Consider the following 12,325-nt stretch of genomic DNA (forward strand, 5'->3'; position numbering starts at 1 on the left):
AAAAGGTCCTTTTCCATGCTGTACGACTCAATGACTCTATAACAATCCAGCAATAGTACTGAATAGTTCCTCCTATGGGAGGCTTTAATCAAAAGTTTTCTGAAAATCCAAAAATATACAACATCACCAACTTCCCTTTATCAATTTTGTTAGTAACATCTTCAAAAATGTCTAATAGGCCTGTTAAACACGATTTTCCATTTGCAGCTCCATGCTGACTATGCCCAATCATGTCATTTTTCATCCAAATGCCCATTTATTATGCCATTTACAATTGATTCTAGCATTTTTCCAATGACTGATACAAGGTCGGTAGATTCCTGTTTATTCCCTTGCTCTTTTCTTTTAAAATAGTGGGATGATACTTGCAAGCCTCCAATCTGCAGGAATTAGTCCAGAATCTGTAGAATTTCTGTCGATGATTACCAATGCATCAATTTTCTCTACAGCTACCTTCTACCAGGGGACTTACCACTTTCAGCCCACTATCGCAATAGCCACTTCCTTTTGGGGAACTTATCAACTTAGAGCCCAATTAATTTCTTCAGTACAACCTTCTTACTAATACTCATTTTCTTTAATTCCTCGCTTTCCCTAGTCACTAGGATCTCTAATACTGGAAGATCTTTTGAAACTTCTTTAGCATAGACAGACACAAAGTAATCATATAGCTTCTATTTCCCATTATAAATTCTCCTGAATACTTTTAATGGACTTACATTCATCTCAGCTAATGTTTTTAAAAATATACCTTAGAAGCTTTTACAGTCCATTTGTATGCTTTTAACAGATTCCTATGCCAACTCATGCCCATTTGCCCATCCCCCACCAGTCCCACAGACCTTTGCAGTCACTCTGCTAACTCTGTCAATTCAAGTACCACTCTGCCATTCTATCTCCAATTTGCCCATTACCCAATTCACATGCTGACAGTAAATAAAGCTCTCTGTCTATTACTGACATTAAAGAGCACACTCATTGGTACAAAAACAAAACTGTACATTAAATTTCTTAAAATCTTTGTAAACAAACATTCCCAGTCTCTAAGCAGTCGTATCTATCCATTACAATGCTCACTCGATAGGCATCCTATTGTGAAAATGGCGGCTTTGTGAAATCAGTCATGCAGCACAATCCTATACTTTAGGAGATCATTCACTGGCAGCTTTGACAGTTCAATAATCATCCTAAACATCACCAAAGCAATGGAATAGACTGTCCACAGGACTATGAAGCAGCACTTTCTCAGCGATAAACGACTCACTGCTGCTCAGTTTTAGTTCTGCCAGGATTACTGACCTCCACAATTACAGGAGGCGGCGATGGTCTAGTGGTATTATGACTGGGCTGTTATTTCAGAGACCCAGATATTGTTCTGGGGTCCTGGGTTCAAATCCTGCCACGGCAGATGGTGGAATTTGAACTTAATAAAATATCTGGAATTAAGAATTCTATTGTCAGGAAAAAAAAACATTTGGTTAACTTTAGGAAAGGAAACTGCCATCCTTACCTGTTCTGGCCTGCATGTGACTCCAGCCCCTCAGCAATGTGGTTGACTCTTAACTGCCCTCTGGGCAATTAGGGATGGGCAATAAATGCCACCTAGCTAGCAACACCCTCATCCCGTTAATGAATAAAGAAAAAAAAATATAAACCTGGTCCAGATTATAGATAGAGAGCTGAACTCCAGAGGTGGGATGACATCTGGGCAGTATTTGACAATGAGGCATTAAGGATTCCTAGAAAATCTGGAAGATAGGAACTCGGGGAAAGCTCTAATGGTTGGAACTGATAGCGCAAAGGGTTGGTCGTGGTTGTTGGAGGTCAATCATCTCAGCCCTAGGATGTGACTGAAGGAATTCCTCACGGTATTGCCTCAGGCACAACCAGAAGGACAGAAGTTTGGACGTTCATTAATGTTCACATGATGTTCAGCATCATTCACTTCTTCTCAGATACTGAAGCAGCTCGTATCCATATCCACCAAGACTTCGGCAATACCCAGATTAGGACTGACAAGTGATAAGTAACATTTGCACCTCATAAACGTTAGACAATGATAAGCTCCAACAAGCCAGGACAGAATCATATATCCTTGATGTTTAAAGAAATTACCAGCACTGAATCCCCGACTATCAACATCTTGGAAGGTTACTACTGACCAGAAAATGAACTAGGCTAGCCATATAAATAACATGGCTCTAAGAGGAGGTCACAGGCTAGGACTTCTGCGATGACCAACTCACCTCCTGTATCCCCAGTGCTTGTCCACCATCTACAAAACACAAATCAGGAGTGTGATGGAGCACTCTCCACCTACCTGATGGGTGAAGCTCTAACGACAGGCATGAGAAAAGAACAAAAGTATGACGTTGAGATAGAGCACCAGCCATTATCATCATGAATGGCAGAGGAGGCAAAATGAGCCAAATGGCCTACTCTTGCGCCCCTTTCCTGTTTTCCCTTTAGGGCAGAACACCTGCCAACCTTACCCAGTCTGACCTAAAAGAGACTACAGGTTCACAACCACATGATTGACTCTTAACTGCCGCTTGGGTGGACTAACAAGCTAGTTACTTCAAGGGCAGTTAAGAATGGACAACCAATGCTAGCCTTGCCAACTTTGCCCAAATCATGAGAACAAATGCAAAATCACAAATAAGATTCCCAAGTATATCCTGCATCCAAAGCAAAGCAGAGCAGACCATTACTTTCTGAATAAAAAAGTAAACAAAGGGACACACAAGAGATCAAATTCACCCAGAGGGTTGTTAATCTATGGAATTCCTTGCCCAGTGAAGTAGTTGACGCTACTTCAGTAAACGTTTTTAAAGAAAAGGTAGATTTTTTTTGAACAATAAAGGAATTAAGGGTTACGGTGAGAACGCGGGTAAGTGGATCTGAGTCCACGAAAAGATCAGCCATGATCTTATTGAATGGCGGAGCAGGCTCGAAAGGCCAGACGGCCTACTCCTGCTCCTAGTTCTTATGTTCTTATGTAAATTGACAACTCCTGATTAAAGGACTCGAACTAATAGAACACATTACATGCTACCATGATCACTTCATCCTTTGCGGTTTATGGTTAATGTCTGAATCTGTATACAACTTTATTTAACAGTACAAAAGGTAAGCAAACAATATTCAGCACAACCTGCAGATCTATTGCAAAGCCAAAAACAAAGATGCTTTTCTTGGACAAACACAAAATCAAATGAATTTTGAAATACTAGAGGTATGCTGCAAGTATAGCAACTACCATCTCCTATTTCCAGGTTTAATTCTTTCAATTTTAGGTACAGCTGCAAATTCCTTTGGGGTTATTGCAGAAGAACGTTAAAATGTTAACTTTCCAAGAACAACATGTGAACATAAATATAGCTGTCACTTAGATGGTTTATGCAAAATCACAGAATTATTACAGAAGGCAGCCATTCAGCCCATCGTGCCTGCACCAGCTCCCTTATCTAAGCCAATCTTTTGCCTTTTCCCCTTATCACTGCACGCCATTAATATCCAAATAACCATCTGATGTTCTTCTAATGCCTCAATTGAACCTGCCTCCACCACATGTCCAGGCAGTGTACCCCTTACCCTAACAACCTGTTGTGTGACAGTTTTTTTTCTTCACATAACCCTTTGTTTGTTCGCCCATCACTTTAAAAGAGATGTTTATATTTTGAACTGAATGGTCTTGTTGATCTGTCCCAAATTAAAAACAGGATATAACATGATGTTCCATTAAAGGATAATGGCAACAGTATCAAGGATTTGAAAGGGAAGATGCACAGAAACGGTTTTCTTTGCTGGAGAAGCCAGAACAAGGGGACAAAACTTTTAAATTCAGTTCAGACATACCAGGGCAATAAAAGCTTTTGCACATAAGACATACCAGGGCAATAAAAGCTTTTGCACATAAAACAGTAAAACTGAAAAGCTGTTGATCTGGGGGTCAATTAGTAATATAAAACTGAGATTAATAATTTTTTGCTAGGTAAAGGTTTTGGAGGTAAATGGGACTACGGTGAGGTAATCTAGTTGAACCGATTACAGTGTGCATGTGGTTGACAGAAGCTGAACAAATAATGTTTGCTTAATATTTTACCTGAAGTGTGTGCTTGAAATTCATTCAATTCACAATTACCTACCAGATTTTCAACTCCTGTCCTAGTATTAAATGCATTATTTGTAATAAATAATGTACAATTTTATTTAAGCTTACTAATTTTTGAATTTGAATCATTCAACATCATCTACATCAGTTCAGGTTCTTCCATGATCCCAGTTTGGAAATAGGGTATAGGAGGTCTTATTTATAGATTCTGAATAAAAAGATTTAATAACATGCTTATATATAATCTTTGGTAACTGTGCTATCTTTTATATAATGCAAGAACATAAGAAACAGGAGTAGGCCCTCAAGTCTACTCTGCCTTTTCAAAAGCCACAGCTCCGGTCTTGGACTCAAAATTATAGAATCATACAGCATGGAAACAGACCCTCCAGTCCAACCAGTCCATACCAAACATAATCCCAAACTGAACTGGTCCCACTTGCCTGCTCCTGGGCCCATATCCCTCCAAATCTTTCCCTATTCACTTACTCATCCAAATGTCTATTAAACTCTAACTGTGCCCACATCCACCACTTCCTCAGGAAGTTCATTCCACATGTGAACCATCCTCTTTGTAAGAAATTTGCCTCTCACGTATTTTTAAATCTCTCTCCTCAAAAAAATGCCCCCAATCTCAAAATCCCCCACCCTAGGGAAAAGACACCTACCATTAACCCTAATATGAAAAGTAAAAGGAAGCTTCTTGTACTTAAACTGATGATTTTGCCTGATCGTGCCATCAATGGATACAAAAGATAATTTCTGATCATTCAGCATTTCACAGTTGTTTAAATGCAGATTTTGATACAAGATCAATGATCAGCACGCTTCATCAGTTCTTTAAATTAAAAAATTACATAAAACAGTTATCATTTCCTGTTTTGACAGATCTCACTGATTAATCAAACCTTGACTCAAAATTGCTGTGAATGATCAATTGAATTTTCAAAAATATACTAAGTCTAGTTTAAAATGTGTTTCCTCCATTCGGAATCTTGAAAAATCCATGCTTTTCACTGAGTTTTAAGAATACAAAACATCATTATCCTCACATTGTCTCTCTCTCTGAACTGTAGACAGTATCACTCTTGATGCTCAATGTAACTTGAGGAAAATTGTACAAAAGATTGCATTTTCATAATTCTTCTATGATTCAACGCAATGTTATCCAATACATTAGTCAGCAACCACATGTGGCTAACTGTATTCCTGAATAGTGAATTAATTTGTCTGTGACAGAATTATCAAGCATGTGACAACAATACTCATGCATGTGGCACATGCTGGCGCACTCTGACCTTCTGTTACAATAACGTACCGGAACTGGGTAACTAAAACAAGGATCACCACAGCCGCAGCTGTGGTTAGTCAGTGATTTCTAATGGACAGTGGCTGGATGAATGTCTAGTGCACCACCTTGTGAAATCCTGAGGTTTCTGACCCAGAAAAGTAGCAGCAAAGATCTCAAAAAAGTTCTAGTTGAGGCATTATGATTAGCCTTAGCTCCTGTGAAGAGGAAGATGAGTAAACATCAACCCTTACTTCTCTTCATTACGTACTGACTGCAGAAAACGTGTGGAGAGATAGTTTTGGGGCGGGGGCAGCACTGCGGAGTCAGATAACCGGACTAATATGTGACGCTTCTACGGTCAAATCTAATGTGTGCAGTGCTGATCACTGTATTACACTAAGGCTTTGAAAAGACTGTAAAAGGTGCAGAAAAGCTATAGAACTGACACGAGAAAACTGCAAAGTCACATCTCTCAGGAGAGGATGAACAAGCTGGGTATTCTGAAAAGACGGAGGGAGAATCCTTCATAATTATGAACGATTTTCACAGAGCAGTCACAGATGAAGGAAAGTGGGAGGGGGTTTCGTCAGGGGCAAGTGACATGGGTGGCGTAAGAAAGGTCTCAGGAGGCCAGGGAGGGGGTGATATTGGCAGCCAGTAGCCACCTCATTGCTCAGGTCCATGGTTTTGATCATGCGGAAATTACTACAGCCTTTATTGGATAGCTCTATCTTGGGTCTGCCCACATGGCTGAATACTCCAGCTAATGGCAATGCTCCCAGAGTGTCCAACAGATACCAGTCATCCGCTCTAATGGAGTACTTCACTGACGTGCAAATATTCATCGTCAATAAAGTGGTAAACTGAATATTGTTGTTTTATAAATCAGACTGATTTCAGGCAACATGAGAGAAAAGTGGCAGCCAGATGGATTTGTACTAATTTGATGGCCTCAGGACAGTCCAAAATGCTACATGGCCAATGAACTGCTTTTCATGAGTAGTCATTGGCGTTTGTAGGAACACAACAATCAATCTGCATCTAGCAAGGCACCCATTAATAAATTCAGAGGGCACAGGAGAACCACGTGCTTTTTATTTACTTTTTCAAGGGACGTTGGCAGCGCTAGCTGATCTAACATTCACTGTTAATCTCTAGTTGCCCTTGCAAAGGTGGTGGTGAGCTGCCTTCTCAATCTGCTGCAAACCATTTGGTGCAAGTAGACCCACAATGCCATTAAGGAAAGAATTCCAGGATTTTGACCCAGCAACAATGAAGGAACAGTGATATATTTCCATGTTGAGATGGTGAGTGGCTTGAAGGGGAACTTGCAGGTGGTGGTGTTCCTATATATCTGCTGTCTTTGTCCTGCTAGATGGTAGCATTTCAGAGTTTGGAAGGTGCTGTATTCTGAGTGTACAGGACATGTTTGTGTGTGGAAGGGGCCAGTGGAATATCCAAGCCTCCACGTCCATGTGGGAACCAATGACCGAGGAAGGAAAAGTGATAAGATCCTGTAGTCAGTTTCAGAAGCTGGACAGGTAATGAAAGAATAAGACCTGAAAAAGTAATAATTGGCAGATTACATACAAGTGCCATGAGCTACTGAACATAGGAATAGGTAGTTTGAAACATGTTCCTACAGAATTGATGCAGGAGGGTAGACACTGGATGCTTGCAGCATTGGGATTTGACTGGGACAGGAGGGATTTATTCAAGATAAACAAGTTGCACCTCGGCATCACTGGGATGTGGGGAGATTAATCAGGGATGTGGGGAGATTAATCAGGGATGTGGCGATTGGTTTAGGTTGATTTGTCAGGGGAAAATGAACCAGGAATAAAAAGTGCACAGAGATTAGAAGAGTCAAAAAGCTTGCAAATTGATTTGGAAAACAGGAGGAATGCATAGCAGACAAACATGAAGCTATCTAACGAAGGTTTAGAGATCACATGCAAGTTTAAAGAGAGGGGTGACTGGGAGGTGAGGGGCTAGTGAATTTACTGATGAGTACATTATAGGGCTGGAGTGGGATGACTGAGCTGAGGGGGTCCAAGAAAGAATCTAGTTTGTTAGAATTAAGGAATATTACAGGGGGCATTATGCAGCTGGATACATCCTACAGGCTACTAGAGGGTGCGTAAGGGTCACAGGAGCACATTTGTGGGAAAATTGCAGTCTAATTGGACAGCTTTACCTAAAAAGCCCACATAACACACGTCTCCTTTGGTTCTGTACCATTCTACGATTCTGTGTGCTTGCCTACGCAGATTAGTTGATTAGCACCATGTGACATATCCAGTCATCTACTTTCCTGTTCTGAATTATGCTGAATTTTAGAAGCATATCTGCATGATCATTATGAGAAAGATTGGGTTACAAATGCGATAGTTTAAAAAAAATGCTCTCTGCGAAATCTTTCATTTCTTCCTGCGAGGCCTTAAAATCACCACAACGGTTTCTTTTTCCCTCCGGTACCACCTCCACTGATTCAAGTAAAACTAAAGTGGCATCAGTGACGAGGCATTTCCGTCCACAGACAAATCCGTCACGTCACAAGCTCCGATGCAGTAAGGAAAATCTCAACTCTCTCTTGCTGTGTGAACTCTGATTTCTTTGCAGCCAAAACTGGAACGCCCAGGTCTTTTGCCTCAACATTATGTTTCTGCTTCTGTCCACATTACAACACACTTAGGAAATAACTTGGAAGGGGAAAATACGTGTTCTGTCGCAGGGTGACTGGAGTCGACACGTTAACTGTTTTTCTCTTTCCACAGATGTCGCCAGGCCTGCCGAGTTTCCCCAGCACTTTCTTGTTTTTGTTTCCTCTGGAAACCTCCTTAATTTTGGAAGATATTTAACGTTTGTGCATTGAACAGAACTAACATTTAAATAAAACTCATCAGGAATACCAACGCTTCTCAGGTCCAATATAAATTTAATTGGATTTGGGAATCATTGAGCAAAAACAACTTGGGCCACACTAACAGTTTATTCTCATTTTTTCCATTGTCCTCAATGTTAAAATCAGGTCGGACTGGATAAAAGATTTTTTTCTGAAGTATTGGGCAATCACAGTCCATGCCATATACAAGTAAGATAGATAGCAAAATAAAGGTGATTTTTATTTTCCAATCTTGATCATGGTTTCAAATTTCTCACCATCACTGTAACTTCCTCCAATCCAAAAACTCTCTAAGACAGGAACGCAGAGAACAGGAGCAGCAGTCGTCCATTTCATGCATCAAGCCTGCTCTACCACTCAATATGAACATGGGTGGCTCTTCTATCCCAATGCTATGTCGCTGCAGTTTACCCACATTCCTTGGTATCTTTAATCTCTGGAAATCTATCAATCTCTCTCTCAAATATATACAATGATTGAGCCAGCACAGCTGCTTGGAGTAGAAAGTTCCACAGACTCGTTGCTCAGAGTGGACATTTCCAAAGTTTCACCACCCTCAATTCTCCTCAACCCAATCCTAAATGGCTTCCTCTTATTCTGAGGCTATCCGCTGGTTGTAGAACTGCAGCAGCAACCAACCAACACCCTCACCTCCTCCCAACACCCCAACCCCACCTTTTAAAACTTCATTTCTCAGGGTGATTATTTTTCAAAGTCACCAGACAAAACTGGTACTGGAGAACCTTGGAAGTTGAAAGCAGCGTAAACAACCAAGCTACAAAAAGATCACTCGTGACAGCAACAAAAATGTCAGCAACAACAATTTTAAAGAAGACCGGTTTAATTTAATACTTGCCTTTAAATTTTTAACCACAAAAGATGCAATTCCAGGCTACTGAATTTAAATAGCCACCCCTAATGACAAATTGGGACATTTCAGGACATGGAAAGGTGCTATATAACTGCTAGTTGCTGTGAAAATAAGTATTGAAACATGTTTGGAAAAGATATGATTCCACGCTTTACAGGAATTTCTCCAAGGTCTCTTTCAAAAACTTAGGATATTCACAATACTAAGCAAGAACAGCACCTTATATAATGTCACAAATGATGAGTTGAGGGTAAAAGATTCACAACCGCAAATTCTTCACTGGACAGAACATGAATGTCTGGGAGATTCAGGAATACAGGTTTTTACTTACTGGTCTAGTGCCTTGTAATAAATATCCAGGTCCTTGTTAGCCAGTTCAGTTGTTCTCATTACAATCATCATTTCTCGAAACTTTTCCTCCGCGTCTCTATACTGAGGTTCTCTCAGCTCCTTTTTGAAATGAAGTATTTCCTCCTCAAAACCTTTCTGCCGCCCTTGAGCCAGGTTGCGATTTTTCTTGAAATCGTCCAGTCGCTCTTCCAGCTGTTTCCGCTCACTGCCAGTTTAAAATAAAACTTGTTATACAAAATGAATGACAAAATTAACACTTCTGCAAATGTGAGTGGGCAGGAATGTATCATGTACTGAACAGCTTTCTACATCAGAGTTCAGAAATAAATGCATGGATGAATGATTTTAACCAGAAGAAATGGAAAATGGAGCTGTTTTTTGGCTCATAAAGATGCAGAAATGTACAGAGGGATGGGGAGGTGGAGATAGTGATAATATCACTAGACTAGCAATCCAGGGATCCAGGCTAATGCTCTGATGACAAATTCAAATCTGACAATGGTGGAACTTGAATTCAATGAATTAAACATCTGAAAAATGATACCAAACATAATATTTAAATAAGTTATATATTTAGGAATATAAGTATAGAGCCTCCGTAATGCCGACTGTCAAATTATTGCCAAATGCTGCAGAAATCCATCTAGATCACGAAGCTACTTTCAGAAGGAAATCTGCCGTCCTTACCTGGTCTGGCCTACATGCGACTCCAGACCCAAGGTGATGTGGTCTCTAAATGCCCTCTGATACGTTCCTATCAAGCCACTATTTCAAGGGCAATTAAAGTTGGCAACAAATGCCAGTGCCTACAAGAATTTCTCCAAGGTCTCTTTCAAAAAAACTAGGATACCATAATCCTAAGCAAGAGCAGGAGCCTTTATTATATTACAAACTATGAGTTGAGGGTAAAAGGTTCACAGATGCACTTCCCTTACTGGACAGAACGTGAATGTTCTGCAAATGCCCACACCCCATCATAAAGAAAAAAACACTCTTATTTTGAATTCAGTTTCTATGTTTCTATGAGGGTTTGCTCTCAGGCAGCACAGGTACATACGGACAAGCAGAAAAAATATCTTCAGGTGTCAGCCTTTACTGAGAGGCAGCATCCAATTGCCTGTATCAAACCCATGGTTGGAAACACCAGTCCAAGTTTCAGCATGTGGGCTCGGCCAAAACGGCAGTGCAGTTCTGAAGGAGCGGTGCGCTGTTGGAGGTGCCCAATTTCCTATGAGATGTTAATCTTTGGCCCTGTTGCCAGCTCAAGTGAAAGTACAAAGTAGAATCTGAATAACATCAGGGGAGCTCCCATTACATACAGGTCAATATTTGTGAATATTCATGTGAGCTTCCGGTGCACAAATTGGCTGGCAAATTCTGCCAAAGGAAAGCAAAGACTGAACTCCAAACCCCAAATATCTGCACCGTACTTTGGGACGTTCCAAGGATGTGAAACTGACTATATGACTGCAAGCTCCTTCTTTACTTAACGATTTCTGAGAGTCAATGAAAATTTCACAAACAGCTTCAATCTTTTGAAATTAGAAATCGACAAATCCTCACGGAGTCACTAGAATCCACGAAAAAAATATTTTATTTTGTATATTGGTCTATTTGTTCCTGTTCACATTAAGCAATTCCATTTTGCTCATTTGCAGGAAAAAAAAACCCCTCAAAACCATTCCTAGGAATCCCTACATAATCCTCTAATTCAGAGGCACAATTGACTCAATTTAGGGAGAAATTTCAGATCTCCCGAAGAGATTTTTTTGGCTTGCAATTGATTGGCTGCAGTGGGAGATTGAACAAGGCACAGGCTCCATGAAAATCCTGTCACTGAAAGGAAAGGCCCATAAAATAATCTTGACACTTGTTTTCATTTCAAAACAGTGGCAGAGATTGACCATTGTTGCTTTCTGCAAGGATGAAGTTGTCAAATCTAAGAAAAAAAATCATTTTATCAACACTAGGGCCCAGATGTTCTCCAACAAAGAGAAGTTACACTTTTACAGCCAGTCCTGAGACATCTTTTGTGGAGGTAAAGTACATTCCTAATTCCTCTTCTGAAGCCAGTGACAAATTGTCTGCTTGAACCTTTGCAGTCCTTGGAGGTGCAAGTACATCCTCAGAGCTGTTAGGGAGGGAGTTCCAGGATTGTGACCCAGCGACACTGAAGGCACAGTGATACAGGAAGTCCTCAGGTTGCAAATGGGTTCTGTTTTGGTGCCCAATCAAGAGGCACAGCACAAGGTAAAACAGCCATTAGTAAACGCAAGAAATGTTTGAACGTCAGGTCTTTAAAACTGTAACCATATATGGGGCTTGGGTGAGTTTGCAGGTGATGGTGTTCCCATGGATCTGCAACTCTCAACATTTCTAGGGTAGAGATCATGGGCTTTGTTGGTGCTTTTGTAGGCCAGGTTACTGCAATGCATCTTGTAGATGGTACACATAACTGCCACTACGCAGTAGTGGCAAAGAGTGAATGTGTTTAAGGTGGTGGATGGGATGCCATTCAAGATAGCTGCTTTATCCTGGATGGTGTCATTTTACTCGTTCTCCGAAAAACACCAGTTCCCCTGTACTCAGGGGCAGCCTACTCATGTAAAGAGATAACAAGGTGTAGAGCTGGATGAACACAGCAGGCCAAGCAGCATCAGAGGAGCAGGAAGGCTGATGTTTCGGGCCTAGACCCTTCTTCAGAAATGGGGGAGTGGAAGGGGGTTCTGAAATAAATAGGAAGAGAGGGGGAGGCGGATAGAAGATGGATAGAGGAGAAGATAGGTGGAGAGG

The 12,325-nt window shown here is 40.7% G+C and overlaps 1 protein-coding gene across 1 annotated transcript in view; it reads right to left on the reverse strand.

Annotated features, from left to right (window-relative positions):
- Positions 1-12,325, reverse strand: part of rad50 (RAD50 homolog, double strand break repair protein) — a 115,348-nt gene that overhangs the window by 23,199 nt on the left and 79,824 nt on the right. The window contains exon 19 of the mRNA XM_048603696.1: positions 9,513-9,737. Within this exon, the coding sequence (XP_048459653.1) occupies positions 9,513-9,737 (225 nt within the window). The remainder of the gene's footprint in view (positions 1-9,512; positions 9,738-12,325) is intronic.

Source organism: Rhincodon typus, chromosome 12 (assembly GCF_021869965.1).
Source record: "Rhincodon typus isolate 14 chromosome 12, sRhiTyp1.1, whole genome shotgun sequence".
Taxonomy (NCBI): domain Eukaryota; kingdom Metazoa; phylum Chordata; class Chondrichthyes; order Orectolobiformes; family Rhincodontidae; genus Rhincodon; species Rhincodon typus.